The sequence below is a fragment of the Letharia columbiana genome, assembly GCF_014066305.1.
Source record: "Letharia columbiana isolate WasteWater2 chromosome Unknown Sc0000018_s1, whole genome shotgun sequence".
Classification (NCBI taxonomy): Eukaryota; Fungi; Ascomycota; class Lecanoromycetes; order Lecanorales; family Parmeliaceae; genus Letharia; species Letharia columbiana.
The window spans coordinates 606,824-627,055 of NW_023501059.1; the positions used below are offsets into that span (position 1 = coordinate 606,824).

At 50.9% G+C, this 20,232-nt stretch overlaps 9 protein-coding genes across 9 annotated transcripts; 5 read left to right on the forward strand and 4 right to left on the reverse strand.

Moving 5' to 3' along the window:
- Nucleotides 1-433: 433 nt before the first annotated feature.
- On the forward strand, nucleotides 434-1,894 carry HO173_006322 (uncharacterized protein; the record flags this gene model as incomplete). The annotated part of the gene is made up of 2 exons (XM_037308233.1): nucleotides 434-472; nucleotides 1,061-1,894. 2 exons carry the CDS (start codon nucleotides 434-436, stop codon nucleotides 1,892-1,894), a joined length of 873 nt encoding a protein of 290 aa, XP_037165007.1.
- Nucleotides 1,895-2,994: 1,100 nt separating this feature from the next.
- HO173_006323 (uncharacterized protein) lies at nucleotides 2,995-4,391 on the forward strand (the record flags this gene model as incomplete). The annotated part of the gene is made up of 2 exons (XM_037308234.1): nucleotides 2,995-3,518; nucleotides 3,578-4,391. The coding sequence occupies 2 exons, from the start codon at nucleotides 2,995-2,997 to the stop codon at nucleotides 4,389-4,391; spliced, it is 1,338 nt and encodes a 445-aa protein (XP_037165008.1).
- An 898-nt stretch (nucleotides 4,392-5,289) lies between these two features.
- Nucleotides 5,290-5,859, forward strand: HO173_006324 (uncharacterized protein; the record flags this gene model as incomplete). Its single annotated transcript, XM_037308235.1, has 1 exon — nucleotides 5,290-5,859. One exon carries the CDS (start codon nucleotides 5,290-5,292, stop codon nucleotides 5,857-5,859), a length of 570 nt encoding a protein of 189 aa, XP_037165009.1.
- Nucleotides 5,860-6,103: 244 nt separating this feature from the next.
- HO173_006325 (uncharacterized protein) lies at nucleotides 6,104-8,253 on the forward strand (the record flags this gene model as incomplete). Its single annotated transcript, XM_037308236.1, has 2 exons — nucleotides 6,104-6,549; nucleotides 6,600-8,253. The coding sequence occupies 2 exons, from the start codon at nucleotides 6,104-6,106 to the stop codon at nucleotides 8,251-8,253; spliced, it is 2,100 nt and encodes a 699-aa protein (XP_037165010.1).
- A 196-nt stretch (nucleotides 8,254-8,449) lies between these two features.
- Nucleotides 8,450-10,154, forward strand: HO173_006326 (uncharacterized protein; the record flags this gene model as incomplete). The annotated part of the gene is made up of 2 exons (XM_037308237.1): nucleotides 8,450-8,530; nucleotides 8,619-10,154. 2 exons carry the CDS (start codon nucleotides 8,450-8,452, stop codon nucleotides 10,152-10,154), a joined length of 1,617 nt encoding a protein of 538 aa, XP_037165011.1.
- Nucleotides 10,155-10,492: 338 nt separating this feature from the next.
- On the reverse strand, nucleotides 10,493-13,069 carry HO173_006327 (uncharacterized protein; the record flags this gene model as incomplete). The annotated part of the gene is made up of 3 exons (XM_037308238.1): nucleotides 10,493-12,679; nucleotides 12,737-12,831; nucleotides 12,880-13,069. The coding sequence occupies 3 exons, from the start codon at nucleotides 13,067-13,069 to the stop codon at nucleotides 10,493-10,495; spliced, it is 2,472 nt and encodes an 823-aa protein (XP_037165012.1).
- A 919-nt stretch (nucleotides 13,070-13,988) lies between these two features.
- HO173_006328 (uncharacterized protein) lies at nucleotides 13,989-14,189 on the reverse strand (the record flags this gene model as incomplete). Its single annotated transcript, XM_037308239.1, has 1 exon — nucleotides 13,989-14,189. One exon carries the CDS (start codon nucleotides 14,187-14,189, stop codon nucleotides 13,989-13,991), a length of 201 nt encoding a protein of 66 aa, XP_037165013.1.
- A 436-nt stretch (nucleotides 14,190-14,625) lies between these two features.
- On the reverse strand, nucleotides 14,626-14,969 carry HO173_006329 (uncharacterized protein; the record flags this gene model as incomplete). Its single annotated transcript, XM_037308240.1, has 2 exons — nucleotides 14,626-14,819; nucleotides 14,882-14,969. The coding sequence occupies 2 exons, from the start codon at nucleotides 14,967-14,969 to the stop codon at nucleotides 14,626-14,628; spliced, it is 282 nt and encodes a 93-aa protein (XP_037165014.1).
- Nucleotides 14,970-15,678: 709 nt separating this feature from the next.
- Nucleotides 15,679-16,615, reverse strand: HO173_006330 (uncharacterized protein; the record flags this gene model as incomplete). Its single annotated transcript, XM_037308241.1, has 3 exons — nucleotides 15,679-16,127; nucleotides 16,217-16,466; nucleotides 16,541-16,615. The coding sequence occupies 3 exons, from the start codon at nucleotides 16,613-16,615 to the stop codon at nucleotides 15,679-15,681; spliced, it is 774 nt and encodes a 257-aa protein (XP_037165015.1).
- Nucleotides 16,616-20,232: the final 3,617 nt, after the last annotated feature.

The following is a 20,232-nucleotide window of genomic DNA, read 5'->3' on the forward strand; positions in this document are numbered from 1 at the left end:
AAGCTTCTTCCTCTCCGGCAACATTACGCAAACTGTTTAGAGTGAAGGAGCATATGCGCACGAAGCTGTCTGGAGGTCGGACACTCGAGCAGTACCTTATCGAATGATGCTCGTCTCGACTGCGCTATCGATATACTCCTAAAGCTCTTCCGGAGTCTCTCTTAGCACTCTACCCTGCCGCGCTGGGTGGACGGCTATCGAGAGCGCGTGTCTTGTTGAGACTTTCTTGGCCACAGGACGCAGGGCACATGCACATCTCGGCGTCAGCATAGCTTCTTTGAGGTAATATACACAGGTTATAGGACAGTTTTGGGGGTTGGACTTCGTATACTGCTCGCGAGACATGTCTTGCGGCTCAAAAGCAAGGGTTCGATTGGAGATGGGGTTGTTCCACAATGTGCACTCATTCGAGAAACAAACTGAGTTACCAACAATGCAGGCGTCGTGCGCCCAAAAGGCAAATATGGGGATCGTAAGTCAAGTTGCTACGCATCCCGAACCGGTATTGTGGCCTTGCAGAAGTCGAATTGCGTGCTCGACAATCTCAATATCCGAATGCATGGTGACAACGTTGTTTTGGCAGAGGAAACACCAGCACCAGTGTAGTACCATTGTTCTCCCTGCACTGGCTGTTGCTTGAACAGCATGTTTCGGCCACGAAAGGTGGGAGATCTTATAATTCCAACCTTCACACTTCTGTGGTGACAATCGTCAGGTGCTATGTCACAGCTCCTCCGAACCTCCGGACCATTCACTGTGTCTAAAACCATCCAAACTGATTGGTGGGAGCCGTCAAACTAGAAAGGCACATCTTTGTACTACAGCGAAAGTGACTCTTTAACCTGAATATTTGAACGAAGTGTTATTGTGGCAGTGGCGAATTCTTTGTTCCCTGTGAGTCGATGGCTTGCCACACAGCAGAAATCATGGGTTCGAAAGACTTGCTCTTCAAGTCTATCTGCTTCTTTTGAACAGTTTGTTCAGCAACATCCTGTTCTGCTCCTGACCCAACGCCCACCATACTAACCCACCCCCCCCTCCCCAACTCTAATTCAAGCAGTTGACAGACGCAACAACAAATCACCACGTCAGAGCGGGCCTCCGCCTCAACATGGCAAAACGATTCCTCGATCAGCTTGCGAAGGTACCGGAAGACGAATTATCCAAAGACAGTCTGTGTATGATCTGTCATCGAGACTACGGCACAGATTCTGCCGATGTGGCAGTTCGCCTCCCGTGTAATCATCACGTGGGCTTAGAGTGTATCTCAACATGGTTGTCTCCGGACAAGAGAGATTGCAAGAACTCTTGCCCAATGTGTCGGCGCGTTTTCTTCGACGTGATCAATGAGGAAGATGAAGAGGAATACCGTCGCGAAGTATTACGTAGGGTTGGACAGCCACCCCAAGAGGGACATGCACAAGGAGACAATCCGAGATGGTACGGCTACTTTTTGGAGGCCGCTGCCGAGCAGTACCAAGAAAGCCTGACACGGGCGAGAGCATTTCTTGTAAGAAATACTCGAGGACGTGACGCGGTCGAGAGGGAAGAGCGATTTCGATTGTCTTACCCAACACTTGAAGATATGGAGTCTCATATTGCGAACCAGGCAACGGCATTTCGAACTTTGGCAGTCCGGGAGGTGATGCTGTACTTCGAATTGGGGCGTGACGGGTTTCTCCCACCATTGGTGGGACATATCAGGCCACTGAACGCAGAGCAGTTGGAAGCACTCTTCCGAGAACTTCAGCGAAGGGGAGCTTTCGAACCCGACCTGCACCCATTCGAACACTACGAAGAGTTGACCGACGACCAGATGTGGCTCCTGCACCGAGAAGAAGGCGAAAGTTTCAGCACAGAAGAGGGAGGATACTGGTCACTATCATTAGCCTGATTAGCGGTCAATGGACAGCTTGGAGGGCGGAGACAGACACGCGAAACCGTAGTGGTAGACCAGGATAATGTGACATAGAGCATGCTTTGAAGCCTTAAAGACAGACATAAAATGGCGATGATACAACTTTGGTTGCAGTCTCGAGTATGTGACTCTCTATATCCGGAGCATGTCTAGAATCGTATATTAGTACTGGTTGGACTGTTCTCCAGTCCCTCAGAACTACATTCCTCGACATGGGTAGCATCCCTTGGGGGCGCCTGTCTAATTTAACATGACTGATTTGGCCTCCCTCAGTCCTTCTACTCAGACGACAAAGCCAAGTCAGAACGGGGCCAGCTCGATGCCTTGGTGGACGAGAATCATCGCCAATACAAGGTAAGCATTCATTATCATGTACAAAGGGAGAAAGCCATGATGCAATGACTATTCCCTTGGGTTGTTTGTGCAAACACATCTTACAACTTCTTCGAGGATTGGGCTAAGTAAGTCACTAGAAGATTGAAGACATGGCTGTATTCTGGCCTGTTGCGCTGTTTGGGTATCCTTGGTTGAGAGTCTTGCATTGGTCCGTTTTGATTTCCCGCTCACACCATTACTAGCCTTTTTGCTATTCTCAAGAGGAAGCACAGAGGTGTATAGGTACCGCAATCGTGTCCAATGGATGAAGTGAGAAGCGTTCTTCTTTCAACGACATGGCTTAAGGACTCTGTGTTCATCATCCGAAATCTAAAGTCTTCCAGGTCCTGTAAGATTTAAGCGCGGTGCACCAACGGGCCACGCCGCCGCCCCCTTGAAGCTAAGTAAGTATTCTTGTCCGACACGCGTCCTAGCTTGAAACGCAGCTGCAGCCACGCCCCATAGGGCATAGGCCAAGGTGTTGGTTTCCACTTATTCTTCTAGGCGCAACTCAGTCAGCCTGCAATAAATAAGGGATGTTACTTCGTACTTCAACATGTCTAGACTCTCGCTCGCTACTTCATCAACATGCTCTGACGACGTCGCAAGTGCACTCTGAAAGGCCATACTGATCACAGCTGTTTTATCGTCATTCGCTGCAAAGTATGGGAACAGCAACATCCGCTTGATCCTGAGTCAGAATGAGAGCCTACGCAGACTCCGAGAAGTTCCCTTTTCTGCCTTCTGGCAGAATGATAACATTGAAAAACCGTCCCGTGCAAGGCGCAGTGCTACTTATTACATTCATCTTTCTTACCATCAGTCTATACAGTCTTGGGCGTGGGAGAGAAGCTGGCGAGAGCGCGCTGGACCATTACAAAGAGCGCTTCTCGAAATCGGCGGGAATACAGTCAAAAGCACAGGAAGCAAAGCGGCTCTATGCCGAGGAATTGTTGCAGCGTCCGCTGGCTACGGACTTGACGTCGATTCCAAAGCTGTTTCACCAGAGCTGGATAAATTCGACTCTGCCGGCCAAGTTCGAGGAATGGAGTCACTCGTGCCGTCAGGCGAATCCAGACTGGGAGTGGGTCTTGTGGACGGATGAGGACAATATGAATTTAGTGAAAAAATATGCGCCTTGGTTTGCGAGCACTTACGACGCCCTACGTTCTGAGATCTACCGTGCGGATACTGCGCGCAATATCTACATGCACGTTTTTGGAGGGTGAGTCTCAGAATTTCACCGGGAGAAAGACTTGTTGTCCGCTGACTGGCTGCTTCTAGCGTATATGCCGATCTCGATACTGAATGTCTGGGACCTTACGAAGAAATGTTCGCAGAATACAACACTTCTATGATAGTCCACAATAAGCCACCCTCCGAGTCCGAGCATCTTGACAAGAGCGGACAACGCATGGGCTTGCAACCTACACAAGTCGACGAAGAATCTAGACCGAAATCTACGGCGACTGGACTAGATATCCCCTCGTCCGCGGAAGGTGAACGGAAAGTTTTCCTCGGGCGCATGGGTACCGACGAAGATTACGTTCACTCAATACCCAACGCCTGGATGGGGTCCACTCCCGGTCATCCGTTCTGGGTCCTTCCACTCGAGTCTTGTGAACAACACATCGGAAGTGGCGCGCAGCCCGAGTATCTCACTGGACCTCCAGCCCTCTACGACCGAGTCAGGGACTACAGAGATGAATACGATCACGGCAGAGGAGAGAAGATGGACGATCATTACGGCAAAGGTGGCTGGCGATACCTGTACCCACCGTCGAGGGACCACCAAAAGCTCCCGCCGCAATCGATGGTCGTGCTTCCTTTCTGGGAGGTCTATCCGTATTCCTGGGAGCGCGATGGAGAGGCTTACAGGATGCTTTGCTGGGTTACGCAGGATACATTCAGTGCGGCGATGTGTAAGCACGTCTTAGGGTTGGACCATTGGGGAAGCCATAGCATTACCTATTGGAGCCATTCGTGGAGTGTGGACGGGCATTGGGGTGAACACATGGATGCGCTTAATAAGCCAACCGAGACTCCTGATGGCGACGAGAATGACGAAGAAAGTGCTCAGGCGAAACAAGAAGATTGAGAGATTGAAGGAGAGACTCGCGAAACAGACATGGGTCGAATGGCCAACCGGATGTGTTTGCAAGCATCTCCAATGATGGCACTCGGTAATACAGGGCGAGTGCTGCTTGATTATCAAAGTCTCTACACAAGAGCACCCCAACGACGCTTAAGTCGCCATGAGGTGAAAAGTTTGCGGATACTGGTGACGCTCGCGGCTCACAGCTGGCTCGGCGACTTCCGGTACTCCCGTCTGTTGTATTGTCCAATGGCCACTCACAGCGGGTGCAGCCTTCTCACTACCCTCAACAACCCGAGTTCGATCTTGACGGACAGTCACCTATGTCTCGTCATCCCAGCGATATCAACTGATCTATGGAGAGCTTTAGAACACTGCCAGATCGTTTTCCATTGTTGACGTACAGCATCTCAGCACTGCCGTCGAAACTAGCGTTCAGAGGCCAGGAGTCGTCGGAAGCCGAGTTTTGCTAGTCACAGATACCCAATAGACAGGGGCAAGGGTATTTTATACATAACAATCCATATATGTACAAGTTTACAGATGTTCGAAATTATGACCAGAATCTCTCGATATGCCAGTGAGTCCATTGAGCACAGACACCATCATTGCTCAAACCAGAGAAGAGATTTGCTACGTACGACAATACTTCAGTCTCCAGAATTGTAATACCTTTTTCCGCAAGTGCTACCGTAATAAGGGTTCTGCGGCGTGAACTCCGGGGTGACCAATCGTATGCGACCCTCAGCCCCTAATTGGGGACATGTTTGACAAGCCTACTAAGCACCTCTGCAAGTCTTTACCACTACACCTAGAGGATTGACGACTGCTCTTTCAGCAGATGGCTTGTCCAACAACAGCTTTGCGATTGACCTTTAGAGACAATTCGTGAGAACTTACCATGCCACAAGTCCCCCTCCGCACCCTCAGTATCTATGACAAAGGCAGCACCTACACCATCTTTGACACCGACGACAAGACTCATCTCTACACCATCCATTTCAACAGTCGTTCCGCTCCTCACATGACCGTCATCCGTACCTCGGACACCAAGAGCATTGTTGGCAGCGCCACATATCACTCGACCAAGAAGCTCGGGTTCGCCACTGCCTCAAACATCACTCTTAAACTTCCCTCCTCCGAAACTGTCTCCCTGAACAAAGAAGGGGGCTTCTTCAACAATGACAAGCGCACCATGCGGATTGCAGTTCTGGGACAAGTGTATTGGAGTAGTAGGCAAGTTAACAATCCTTGGAAAGGAGGCCGAGCGGAGACGAGCTTCCTGAAATTGGCGGATACGAGTGGGAAGGCCTTGGTGGAATACAAGGACGAGGGACACACATTGAAAAGAATGGGAGTTATGGAGATTGGCGTCGAGCTGACGCAGGAAGGGCTGGATGAGGTCGTAGTAAGCGGGATGGCGATGCTGTCGGAGGAGCAGACAGGTGTGAAAGCGACGAGGCCGCGATGAGTACCTTCCGTGGGTGATACAGGCAGAGGAAGCGTGTAAGCATGACAAGTATTGCAGAGGCAGTAGAGTATGATGGTTGAATGAGGAAAAATCGTGTTCCACCAAGTTGTAGAAACGATTAACGGCCATTTTATCCGAGAACCTCGGGTAAAACTGCCTCCCAATTTGTACCAGTCCGGTCCGCACTTCTTTGTTCTTTGTTTTATTCTTCTCCAGTCACGCACACCGCTTCGCTACAATCGCCATGCCGAAGGAGCACCGAAAACGAGGGCGACGGGAGGAAAAGAAGCGGAAGCGTGAGGAGGAGGAAGAAGACCAATCCGCAACTTCCAAGCGGCAGAAGTCAGAGGACGCAGAAGCAGAGGTCGAGATCATAGTGGATGGTGATGATGAAAATAGACCACAAGAAGGCTACCCGGAATATGCTCCACGACCTGTGGAGATCCCGTTCTACGGATTACTGGATGAAGATGAGCAGGAATACTTCAAGAGAGCGGATTCTATGCTAGAACTTAATCAATTCGCCGATCCAGAGGAACGAAGTCTTTTCCTGGCCAATGTCTACAAAGAGGCCAGTGGGAAGGAGCTCAAGATCGCCAATAGTCAGTCATGCTCAAGGCTTATGGAGCGATTAATTCTGCTATCGACCCCGGATCAGTTGAAGAATCTGTTTCAGAAGTTCAGTGGACAGTAAGTACGCCTGCTGTGACCGTTGAGGGTGATGCATCTAACATACACAGCTTCCTGCACCTTGTACAGCACAGATTCGCTTCCCATTGCTGCGAAGCATTGTTTTTACAAGCAGCGCCAATCGTCAATCAAGAGCTGACCGCACCTCTGGATCAGGGAAAGCAGAACCAGGGGAACAGGGACGTCTTCGTCTCTATGGAGAACCTCTTCCTATATACACTGAACGAGTTGGAAGGCAATATGGGGTACTTGATGAGTGACCAATTCGCGTCGCATCCACTGCGCATCCTACTAGTCGTGCTCTCAGGTATGCCGCTTACGGCTGTAAACACTTCCTCGGTGCTGCAGAGCAAAAAGAAGGAGCATGTCTCTATCACCAGTGCAAAATCAAAGCCAACGGAGGAGAAGACAGAAGCACGAATGGTACCAGATTCCTTCCATACCGCGTTGGAGAAGATGATGGCAGGAGCTGTGGCAGGTCTGGACACAACATATCTTCGGGCATTAGCGACTCATCCTATCGCAAATCCCGTTTTACAACTTCTGCTCGAGCTCGAACTCACAAGATCCGGCAAGCAAAGCGCGAAAGACTCGAAGTCTCTATTCCGGAAACTCGTTCCCGATGATGCGTTGGTGGAGGGTACCGAAAGTGCTTCTTTCATTAATAACCTTGTCTACGATACTATTGGCTCACGACTTCTGGAGGTAATTGTAACAAATGCACCAGGCAAGACGTTCAAAGCATTATACAAGAGCTCTTTTAAGGACAAAATTGGGACATTTGCGAAGAACGAGGTCGCTGCTTTTGTGGTCATCAAGATCATCGAGCGCCTGAACAAGGAAGACTTGGTGACCGCTCTAAATGAGATTTGTCCTCAGATTGACACGCTGATCAAGCGCTCGCGTACATCAGTTATCAAGACATTGATAGAACGATGCCGCGTACGACAACTAGAGGCACCATCCATCTCAACTGGCTTGAAGCAGGCTTACGGAGAGGGACCATCCGACCGATTGGTCAAGATGCTCAGAGTGGGCACAGAGCGCGCAGAGGGCATGGCAGAAGACCGCAGAAAACAGCTGGATGCTAAGGACAGTGCCAAAGCTCATGGATCTCTACTGGCTCAATGCATGTTGGAGGCACCAGACCCACTGCGGGAACTTATCTGCGATGGGTTACTTGCTATGGAGACGCGTGTTTTGATCTCAGTTGCAAAAGATCGAACAGCATCTCGTGTCCTACAGACAGCTTTGGTCTGCCCCGAACAGGCACCAAAGTTCCGTCGACTGCTGATACCACACTTCTATGGCCACATAGAGGACCTCGCATTGGATCCTGTTGCCTCCCACGTTATTGACTCGATTTGGGAAGCGACTGATGGTCTCACATTCATCCGGGAAAGGATTGCCAACGAGCTCGCGCAGCACGAGTCAGCCCTGCGAGCCTCGATCTCTGGCAGAGCGGTATGGAGGAACTGGAAGATGGATATCTACAATACAAGAAGAAAGGAGTGGCTGAACGATGCAAAGGGCCAAAGCCAAGACCACAACCAAGCTGCCAAGACAAGTATCGAGCTTGCCAGAGAGCGATATGCAGCGGGTACAATGAGACAACAGCACAAGGTGGTGAAAGCAAGGACAGACAATGGCACTGGCGCGAACAGCATCCCTCAAGGAAGGGCTACCATTCAGGGTAAAGCTTAGTGCGGAAGCGAGTGCTTTTCGGCACTAGAGAGTCATGACGATGATGACGAAAGTGGTAAAGTACTTTGTCGACTTGGTGCACCAAATATTGATAATACCAGTAGCAAAGTCACGACTCACGTGTACTTTCGACAGATACCCAATATCTTCCACTCTACTCTTTTACTCTTATATTTTTGTGCTTTTCTTATTCAAAATGTCGCATCAAGATTCCAATTCGACCCATAGCCCAGCTGAAAAAGAACCAGTTCCCTCTCGAGCAGATGAAGTCTCTAATGTTCGTATTTTATACGTGTCAAAATTGAAATGTTCCTGTCCATCTTCTCCTATATCAATACACTCGTGACGACTAACCGAACTCGCAGCTACTTAATGCTGTACAAGATCTTCTGATCCCATTCATACGTTCAGCAGACGAAGATGCATCTACCAAAAAGACCGGTCATGGTCTTTCGGTCCAAGGAGGGGGCCCACGCACCGCCCTCGTAGAACACCACAAACCTCACAAGCTATCCCAACTCATGGATCTAAACTTACCTCGGACCGGCCTGGCCCAAGCAGGCTTCCTCGAACAGGTGGAGCAAATCCTGCAATACTCAGTCAACACGTGGGACCGCGGCTTCATGAGCAAACTGTACGCCTCGACGGACGCCCCCGGCCTCGCCGCCGAGCTGATCCTGGCGACCCTGAACACCAACGTCCACACGTACGAAGTATCGCCCGCCCTCACCATGATCGAAAAACACACGACCCGTGCCCTCGCCCGTCTCTTCGGCCTCACCGGACCCCACGCCGGCGGCGTTTCCGTGCAAGGGGGCTCCATGTCCAACGCCACGTCCATAGTCATCGCCCGCAACACCCTCCACCCCGCCACCAAAACCCACGGCAACACCGCAAACGATCTGAAACTCGTCCTCTTCACCTCGGCCCACGGCCACTACAGCGTCGAAAAGGCCGCCCAGATGCTCGGCCTCGGCGCCTCGGCCGTCCGCGCCGTCCCCGTGGACCCGCACACCGGCCGCATGGACCCCGCCGCCCTCTCCGCCCTCGTCGCCGCGGCGAAGGCGCAGGGCCAGACGCCCTTCTACCTCAACGCGACGGCCGGCACCACCGTCCTCGGCTCCTACGACCCCATCGGGCCCCTCGCCGCCGTCTGCCGGGAGCACGGCCTCTGGCTGCACGTCGACGCCTCCTGGGGCGGCCCCGCCGCCCTCTCCCCCGCCCACGCGCCCAAGCTCGCCGGCAGCCACCTCGCCGACTCCATCGCCGTGAACCCGCACAAGATGATGGGCGTCCCCCTCACCTGCTCCTTCCTCCTCGGCGCCGACCTGCGCCGCTTCCACGCCAGCAACACCCTCCCGGCCAGCTACCTCTTCCACCACGACGACGACGACCACGACCACGCCTCGGAACCCTCCACCTCCTCCTCCTCCTCCGACCTCCACTACTACGACCTGGCGGACCTGACGCTCCAGTGCGGCCGCCGCGGCGACAGCCTCAAGCTGTACCTCAGCTGGATCTACCACGGCAGCGACGGCTACGCGGGGCAGATCGACGCCGCCTTCGCCACGGCCGCTCACCTGGCCCGTCTGGTGGCGTCGCACCCGGACCTGGTCTCCGTGGGCGAGAACCCGCCGCCGTGCTGCCAGGTGTGTTTTTACTACGCGGGAGGCGGGACGCTGCACGACGAGGCGGGGGACAACGGGAGGGTCACGAAGGAAGTGGTGCGGGGGCTCGTTCCGAGGGGTTTCATGATTGATTATGCGGGTGGGGATGAGAGGGGTGCCTTCATGAGGGCTGTAGTCAGTAGGGGGACGGGGAGGGGGACGGTGGAGGGGTTGGTGGAGGCGGTGGTGGAGTTGGGGCGGAAGGCTTGGGGGAGGGGTGGGATGAACGAGTAGGGGGGATTGGAACGGCCGAAGGTCGGATGAGGATCATGAAAGCAGATAGTTGGTAAGATTTAGAGACACGTAGAGATCAAAGCTCGGGTAATTAGCCCTATTTCTGAGACAGACAGAGCTCGTTGCTCCCTGTTTTGGGTTTGTTGACAAGGCAACTTCCCCTGATCTTTTCTTCCTTTCGGGGCAGCGACCCATCCAGAACCGTCTTCAAAAGAGTTCGTGCACATTTCAATCCTCGCATTCGACCCACAAAGTCCGATGGCCCCCAACATCCCAAACACACCGGCTGATAAGACGGAAGAGGCTGCCTAAGTGTCGATGACATCCTAGGTCCTCTTTCATCGATAAACTCCTCCCTTTTCGAAATGATTTCCATAGTAGTCCATCTTGCCGCCTGTGTGATGCCCTCTCACGACCTTAACCTCACCAGGCCAATACCCATCGACGTGCAATAATCCCCTCTGTACCGCTTCTTCAAAAGCTACCTTTTTCCCCTTTCTAAACTTGATTAGCTCCTGCACAACATCAACAGGCGCGTCTTTGCGTTCGGTTGTTTCCAGTTTTGGCAGACTGTCCGGCTGAACGCCATCCGCTGGCATCATGATCTTTTCGGATAATGCTGAGTCGGGAACGTAAGTATCAGTGTCTATAGAAGGCAGGCCGCATTCTTCATCTTTGTCAAAGAAGGTGAAATCATTTTCAGCTGCGGACCAGAATGCTTCACTGTCTGCATCTTCCGTGGATGACCTGGTCCTGTTGACAAGCTTTGACGTTGTGTTGGGAGCGTTGGGAGATACTGCTGGAGCCATCTCAAGTGCAATCTGTCTTAGTGCAAAGATCTCTCGGGCAGTATGGCGATTGTGCTTTGAGTAACGCTCCCCTGGCTTGCGTACAGGGTCCACTTCAAGGCGAGCCTGGAGGTTGGCAAGCTCAGCTTCTGAGGCACAATCCTTGATGAATTGAATTAGGGCATCAATCACTCGTCCGGTACTGTCAACACATGGAACGTTGGTCAAAGTGAAGGTTCGAAGCTTTGGCAGCATTCCTGGTATCAAACCATGAGGTTTGTCGAGCCGACTCGATCGAAGCTCTTGTCGTTGCTTCTCAATTAGTGCAGTCCGCATTTGTGAACTTTGTTTACCAGTGCCGACTCGGTCATTGCTCGTTACACTCATGGCTTGGTTTGGACCTTTCATGCCATTTACAGCTTGCGCAACCGAGCCTAATCCCGTTGCTGTGAGCACTGGGGCGGCGTCTTCGTCAGATTCCTCAGGCTCCAGCGGTTCCGGTGCGAAAACGCTTCCACGTCTGGCCTCGGGCTGGCTTTCTTCTTTACTAAGAGTAGGTTTATCGCCGATCGGTGGAGAGACGTAGAAATGCGTAGAGTCTCCGGGCAACTCATACCGTGGCTGTGGAACATGTATATCCAGTTCGTAGAGTGGTGGTGTTGCATCCAACTCGTACACTGCTGCATCTAGCTCACTTGGCACTGGTCCGCTCAATTCATGCTGAGTCTTTCCTGCACCGAGCTCGCAGGGAGCTACAGGTGAGCGCTCGTCTGTGAGTGGAGCATATTTGGTAATGACCGCATGATGAAGTCGTAGCGAGGTCATTTCTTGGGCATGCTTGCTCAGGATCGGCGTAAGCTTCTCCACTCCTGGCAGCCGGATGTGACGAGCATCGAATGGGGAAAGTGATGGGGATGCCTCCGACACAGGTCCATGCACAAATTTATTCACAGAGCCTGCATCGAGGACACGCAGCTTTCCTGACCGAATCAAGGCCGCTAGACCTTCCACTGTGAGGTTGTTGTTGGCGATGTAAAGATGGGTAATTCCGGAACGAGGCATGTCCTCGTATGGCAGTCTACTGATAACGCCGGAAGTCAAGCGCCGAACGAAGCGCTCATCGTAGCTTTCGTCTTTGAACTCATCGAGTACCGCAGGATCAGGTCGCACAAACCCTAAAGGCCAGTCTTCCACCGCCAGATTTGAAATGGCGCGTGGTCTCCCATTCGATGACCCATTAGTATCATTTTCAGCTTGGAAGCAAGAAACCAGAAGAGTCCGAACGCTGTGGTCTGTGAGGTGATTGCCTTGAACATCGAGGCTTCGAACTTTGAGACCTATAGCCTCAGCTAAAATATCGACGTCTTCGTCTCTCAAATGCACACTCCGTAACTTCAATACCTGCAATAGTGGTAGATGCCCCAACTTCCACAGAAAGTTCTTATCTCTTGCTGCTGGTGTATCGGAGAGGTCTAGGAAGGCGAGGTTCGGGAAATGGTGCAGACCCTCCGTCAACCCTTGCGATGTAGTATTCTGGCAGCTTCCAGCTATGAGGAGCCGAAGTGCGAACGTAGGATCTGGACCGCCAAGTGAAGGTCGGCGGCTGTCGCTGTAGCTTCGTAATGCCAGCAATGCCATATGATCGAAAAAGGGGAGCCGCGAGACGACGAGGGATTGGAGGTTTGGCAGCTGCTCCAGGACATCGCGAAGCCATTCAGGGTGAGGTCCGTCATAGAGCTTTTAGAAGCGTGAGCGTTCTTGTTTTTCCTGTGCGACTTGTAGTGATAAGCGTACCTCTGACTGAGCAGGAGGGAGATGCAGAGTATGGGTGAGTTCCCTCACGCTCAGGCGTACCCGTTTCAGGATCCTTTTGAAGCGTGTCAGGGCGACTGCTTAAAGTCAGTGGAATTTCCTACAAGACTCCATCCCATTCCTACCATAGACCCTATCATTCTCCGTTCCAAAATGTGACGCGGGATTACCCCACAGGCATGGAGCGAAGACGTGGTGCAATTCATGATTGACTCTATTGAGGGCACACAGTTCGGGAGAGGGTATGTAGGGAGCTATGAGTCCCCATGGGTTTCTCGCTACTGCGATTTCGTAGGAAGGTGGGATGTTTTCCATGACTGTAGAATTTCATTTCGGGTCAGCCTGGCGAGAAGGTGCCCCGACTGGATATCGGAAGGGCCATAGTTTTCCTCATGCTACCTCCCAGACTGGGGTTTCTATATTGACACTTTTGTTAGTCGTCACATTTTACAGTCAACGGGAGCTTCTTCTTTTTCCACAGCCTTGTGCTCGTGTAGGCGGGAAAATGGACGGCAGATGACACCAACTTGAGGAGTCTCTTGGCAACGGCTTGAGGTTTCAACAGGAAGCGAAGGCCGTAGCGTCCGAAGTCATAATATCTTTCCTTTCTTTTTTGGTGGATGGACAGATATGACAATTATGACTATATCTCACACAACATCTAGTAAGGTATATGGTGTCTTCAATGTTTACAACGATACGATATACCTGCTAGGGAGGCAAGAAGGTGGCTATACAGGTTCTGACTATTCTATCAGCAATTACGCATGCACATGACAAGCCAGGAAACTGCAAGGAAGACACATCAAGGCTGTCGCCATTTCCGTCGCTGTTGTCAAATCCTTCGAGACCAAGATATATTTTTCTCGGAAGTTGTCTCCTAAGGAAGTATGGCCGTTTCTATCTCTCGGAGACCCTCTGGCTATGAGCGGAGGTGCCACCAAATAACACAAACCCACCTCCCTATCGATCAACTGCAGAGGTTAGTAGTGTCTCGGAGAGGATCTTTGGATGCGCTTTCATACCCATCTGATGTTCGGCATGCCTTGTCAGAGAAGAGTACTCTTCCCCATCCACCCCTCATATTATCCAGCGACAGTTTACCACCGAGATTCCAACTTTTCTGCCCGGACAGGGCAATATTCCCACCCAGTTCCCAATACAGTCCGCTGTCACTTTCAAGCAGCGCTTGTAATGCTTGCTTGCTCGGTCCGCTCAATTGTGGCTTGAATAGTTACTCGTATGACTTCTCCTTCAACAGCTTTGAACCATCCACCAACACAGCCTTCATTAAAGCCAAGAAGTCCTGTGCCGATCCGAACACTCCTCCGCCACCAAGACAGTCTGTGGATCCGCTGACCAGGTCCCAACTTTCGAGAGTCACTGCATTTCCAGTCGCATCCAGAGTACTGAGACCAGCGAGTCCGTCATGCATGTGTGCTTTCTGGGCCGGCTAGAACGTTATGTTCTTCAGGTAAAGAGGGTCCCAGATCTTCTTTGACATGTAGGTTTCGAGAGTCTCCAGTTGCGCGCTCCACCATCTTGTTTGCCCAGTCCGCTCCCATGTCATACATCCAGCTCGTCCCTGGTTCGAATAGTAAAAGGCTGTTGCAGCGTTCTTCGATAGTGGCAGCAGACCACGGGACTTCGTTTCGATTCGTGCGCCACTTCAAGAGCAAAGGGTCCATCTGATCTCAGCACATCCCAGACGAGTGCGAGAGCATAAGCCTTGAACATTCGTCACCTCCCATGCCTGAGCAAGTAGAATGTTACGAGCCGGAAGATTCTACCTTGGAGTAATAAGTTTTCCTTCTGCTTCAGTCTCGGAGTGTCGCCAGCGTTCTCAGCTTTGAGGATGATTTCGAGGTTCTTCAAATCCGGAAGGATTGCGTGATGTCCTCGTCAAGGTCGAAAAGACCGCGTTCCACACACTGCAAAACGGTAATGGCGGTCATGAGCTTGGTGCAAGCGGCCATGGCCAAGACCATGTCCGGCTCTATCGCTTTAGCCGCATCCTCAGGCTTCGTGGATCGACGTCCCATTGCCTTTCCATATTCGAAAGTGCCTACGAAATCGTGAGGACCTGTTGTTTACTAGTCTTGCAGATTGAGAACGGGACATACATACCTTCCTTATCGGCTGCCAGAAAGATGACGCCAGGCAGCGCGCCTGAGGCGCAGGCATCTCGATAAGCTGCTTCTTCAACAAATTCCATCCTGTACGTATAGTGAACGATCAATACAGAACCTCTTGAGCATGATCGAGCAACAATCTGACTAAATTACTGGATATAAATAAGCGCCGTAAAATAAGCCCTTAGTAAGCGTCTTCAACCTTCGACCCGGGTGCCGAAAGACTACCAACAATGCTCGCGCTGAGACGATACCTCAACCAATGCGGCTCCCCTTTCGGTGATCCCGGCAGTCTCATTGATACATCCTAGCGGCTCGGCATATGCGCCGATGCTCCCATGTTGCTTACACTTTACCCTTGTTCTGTGCATTCCAGTCGTAACGGTCAGCCCCGTTGTTCTGGTACGTATTGAAGGACGAATAGTCATACACCCGTATGATGCTGCTGGGTTTGGCTAGTAGGCTTCTATCTCCTCCGACACTACCTCCTCGGCAGCAACCGATGTGATGCCGGTTCTCCAGCTTACGAAAAGGCCACGCATATGTAGAATGAAAATCAAAAATCGCTTATGCTCAACTGGAACGGTACGAGTTTTGTGGCATGATGAAAAGGCGGGGTGTAGAAAGAAGAGGACTCTCGGGGTTTTATAGTCCGGATTTGCCGCCGCTGTGGCAAAACCGGACTTGCATGAAATTAGTCATGGAGACATCCTATGCGAATATACATGCTTCCCATTTCATCTCATGAATCACCAAAGAGTCGATTGCAGGTATCTCAAAGCCGGTTCAACCCTAACTCCTCCCCTTCCTCCACCGCCCTCTCCAATCACAGCTCGAGAAGCGCCACCGGCCTCTGTTCATCAGGGGCACCAAGCCCGTAAGCACTCTTTTTACCTTGGATTCCGGCCAACCCTTCCACCTGCCTCCCTCAAACTCCTCAGTCTCCAGGTTCAGCAGCCACGCGGGCAGAACGTTGAAGATATAATTGGTCGTCTTCTTCTCGTCGGGAACATCGAGGGAGCGGTCGATCTTGAGAAGGTCAATTGGGCGCTCTGGGGTGGAAAAGCGGGACAGAGCTAGTATCGATTGGGGCACGGAGGCGAGATGAGTGTGAAGCGGGTGCGCGATCCTGTCCATTAGAAAGAGCAGGCGCGACACGTCGAACTCGGTTTCTGGGTGTCGGAAATGTTCGAAACTGAGGAGATAGTTCTTGAGCTTCTGCATGTCGTCTCGGTAGTCGGCTGAATTGCAGGTCTCAGTCTACGAACTGACTTTTTCCAACTCCCTTCGAGGTGACATCGTCCATGCGACTGTGAGAGATTTCACTCACTGTAAAAGGTAACCTCATGATCCAAAATTCCCTCCTCTCCAGTAGCGTCCTCCATCGCCGAAAAGAACCGGATCTCTTCCCGAGAGTGGTCCTCGCCGACGCACGTGTACCAGGCCAGGCAGTAGCCAATGAAGTCTTTATGGTCGGAAGGGGTGAGGTTTGGAGCTTGTTGATAGATGCTATTGAAGCCGCGAATGAAGGCATTGTGAGAGAGCGTGATGCGAGAGGCGTAGATCGTAAAAGGATCGTTCTGAGAAGCTATAAACAGGGGTCTCTTTCGAAAGCAAAACTAAGTGGTTTATGGCTGGTGTTGGAGATGACTACCTTTCCTGTTGCGTAGGCCGGGGTTGTGATGAGAGGCAGTAGCTTGTCTTTGTTTGAAGAGATCTCTGGTGCCATACTGCCGCGACTTCGGGATGAAATGCAACAGCAACAGTCGAGGAGCTTTATCCACCGCAGAGTCTAAGACTATCAGAAAAAGGAAGTGAACGCTGTGCTAGGTAACAGGACCGCTGAAAAAATGGAGAAAAAACCAGACCTTTAGACTCTCTGTAGACTGGGTCGCATGTAGTCTTCGCTCCAGGACTGAGCCGTCATGGATCGTTCTCCGCTCGTTGTGTCTATATATCCATAATCTTATGATCAACAGGTAGCCTGGAGGTCTCTCTGGCCGCTTCAGCAATGGGTCGCTTAATTTTGCCCGTTTGGGCGATGGTGCAGCAAGGTGCCAAGAAAGCTTCGCATCACAGCCGTTGGTGCCGTGACAAGACTGCTCTTTCTTATGTCTCGTCGGATTGAAGACGATTAAGAGGCGCTTTTCGTAGATACGCTCCTACCCAGCGATGGGTACTGGACCACTTGAGCACTCTCTATGGTGAAGGACAAAGGGGTTGACAACAGCCAATTCTAGGATGTAGTCAAGACACTTTCACTTGACGCGATTGTGGAATGATCGTCATTCGTTGCGATTCAAGTCATATTGAGAGGTGTTGGAAAAGTTGTGAACTGTTCCAGCAATCACCTTAAGACAAGCCTCAATGCAGGGAACCAAGACGCCGAACCGAACCACTTTGAAGAGTGGGCGAAATTTTTGCCAAGGACTGGTTTAGCATTGGATGCAAAGGTAGGGTGGCTCGTGAAGGAAAGAAGAGACCGCGCGGTATTTGACTTCACGATACTCGGCAGTTCTGGTTGCGCAATGATGTTCGACCACAAGTGTTCACAACATGATCATGATAAGCGCAAATTTTTGGTCCAATCCAAATGCAACAGGAAGTATCGGTAGGTAAGCTGTCAGTGTAGTCACCAGTCGCCAGGCCAATTCGGTGCATCGTATGGGGGAAGATTGGTCGAGAACCCCACAAACGCGCTGAGAGTCGACTTCCCCACGCTGATTGCTCTAATCTGTAGAGTTGAATCCCCCAGAGTTGTCCGCTTTTTCAAGCGTTTTGCCTGTCCATTTGAATGGAGAACCCTCAGGCAGTGACAATTTGATCACGTCGAGCTTCCAGTCGACTTTTGCATGGTTTTCGTTGCTGGTGCAGCCGTGGGCCGTGAACTTTTCTCAAAGAGAGTCGATAGTCTCGGATTGGGAACAAGGCGCGTATGAGAAGTGCTGTGAGCATCAGCGATGAACTACGTTGATCTACCGCCGGAAGTTGCATCCAAGGTAACAATGTTCTCTCTCATCTCCAAGGTTTTCTACTCCACATGCCTGAAGCAGTGAAGACAGCGGTATGAATCTGCAAAGATCTCATACCGAAGTAGGTAACGGGTGATTGAAGCGACGTTGCCGATGGTAATGTGATGAGTAAGTGATTATCTCGAAATAGGAACAGCGAGTCGACGTGCGTCTCGATCACTTGTGGATCTTGCCGAAGGATACATCTGATGTTGCATTTGTTTCAACCGGGGGGGGTCCCCATTATGCAGGGTAGAACAAGGACAAAATAGATAATGCAGTCAAGACATGTCTAAGCCGTATGTAGTCGAGGCAAAAAGTTTGACATCTCGGCGGCATCTCCGCATCGGAACGGAGAAGTGGAATAATGAATAATAATGAATAAGAATTATGCCTCGGTGTTCAAGGCAGTAGTGCTCCGACAGCGATTAGCAATAAGCGCTACAGGAGTAATCAGACAGGAAAAAGATCAGTAATCGATTAACAGGAACATTAAGCAGCATAGCAGCAGTAGCAAATGCCAACAGTACGTTAATACTTTAGCAACATGGCGGCTGGAGTGAGCGATAACACCTGCTTTACTTTACTTTACTTTACCTTAGCTGGCTAGAGCCTAGGGGTGGGGATTGTTATCTGAAAATGAGATGCCACTTTTTCTGCCAAGGTCCTCACTCCTCCCATCACTCCTGCCGACAATCAGGATTTGGTAGGAAGAGGGAAAAGGGAAGGAAGAGGGAAGGAACGCTTCCATTGAGACGGCAGCTGAATGAGCACAACCTCATGATGCCAGGCTGGTCTTGAACATGATGATGATTGTGATTGTGATTTACTATTACTATGATGATGATGATGATGATGATGATGATGATGATTATTATTATTGTGATAAGATACTGCGGAAGAGTCATATGATCGTGGGATGAGAAGTCTCTGCATACAGACATGGAGTAAAGATAGATACCTAGATGCACAGTCGTCATGACGCACAAGTTGAGTGACTTTTAGATCATTGGTTCGGGTGCAAGGCAAGTTGTGAAGACCACGAGGGATATACTAAATTAAAGTAATAATGGAGGAAGGCAAAAGCGAGAAAGTGAGAAAGCGAGCAGCAGACCGGCAGACGCAGGCGGATGATGCACTCCCGGTACTCTACACATGCAGGTGGCAAATGAAAATCCCTGTCGGCAAAATACAAGGCCGAGACCGGAGCTAAAGGTAATCGTACTTTACTCTGGCCCGAGGGGGGGCCCTTCCGACAACCTGCATAGTACAGTAAGTCGACTACCAGGCTTTTAGAGGCTTTATTATTTTTATTGCATGCCAAAGCGGCGAAGAAATCTCCATGTATGTAACTTCGTAAAGCCCATCTTTTTTGCCGCAGTACGATAGTAAGGTAAGGTAGTCATAGTGGTGGGAGTGTCTGCTAGCTGTAACTAGCGTTTTCTTTTTTCTTTTTTCCTTTTCCCTTTCCTTTTCGCTTTCAATACCCCCCATAACCCCCATAACCCCCAAAGCAAACCTTGGCTGCCCTCATCACACCGCCATCAACCCGATTTTCAGCCTCGAAACTTTCAAGCCATCTCAGCCAATCTACTCCATTAAAGCCCCACTGCCCTGCAGATAGCACTGCCTCAGAGGGGGATTTGAACAACAGGGATTCTTGCAAGTCCAAACAGCAAATACCGGTAGTATCAATGACATACAACATGGATTCCGCATCTCAGCTACGGCGGTTTGCCCAGAAACAATCTGACTGATACGACTGGCCTGCCTCTGCTCTGATTTGATGACTGCTGACTGATGAATCTCGCTCTCTTCACCGCACTAAAGAAAAACAAAAAAACCCAAAAAAAAGGCGAACTATACCATTTCGTATCGCCAAGGCTAAGTGGTGGGAGTGGAAAGTACTTGTCTCCGATCCGAAAGGGAGAAAAAAAAAAGGTACAAACGCTTCCAAGGTTACGATGCGTCGTCCCTTAACTGCGGGCGGAACGGCGTATCTGCTTTCCTTAATAATGCTCTGCAGCCTGCTGACTGAATAATAATCCGCTCGTCCCATTCCTTATATCTTCCATCGCTCCACCAGTTTCTCAATGACATTATGCCCCGGCGCACTTCCCCAACCTACACCCTTGTTGACGTGTTCGCTTAATCCATGCTGCATTAGCCTTGTCCATTTACGGCCTTTCTGCTATTGGCTATTGATGAAATCGCATTTGGCAAACAATTCCCTTCAGTGCTACTTCATTCATTTCATACCAAGCTCTCTTCATTCCACCATCCCAGTATAGGTCCGATCAGACAGCCTATATCAATCACCATTCTCCATGTTAGA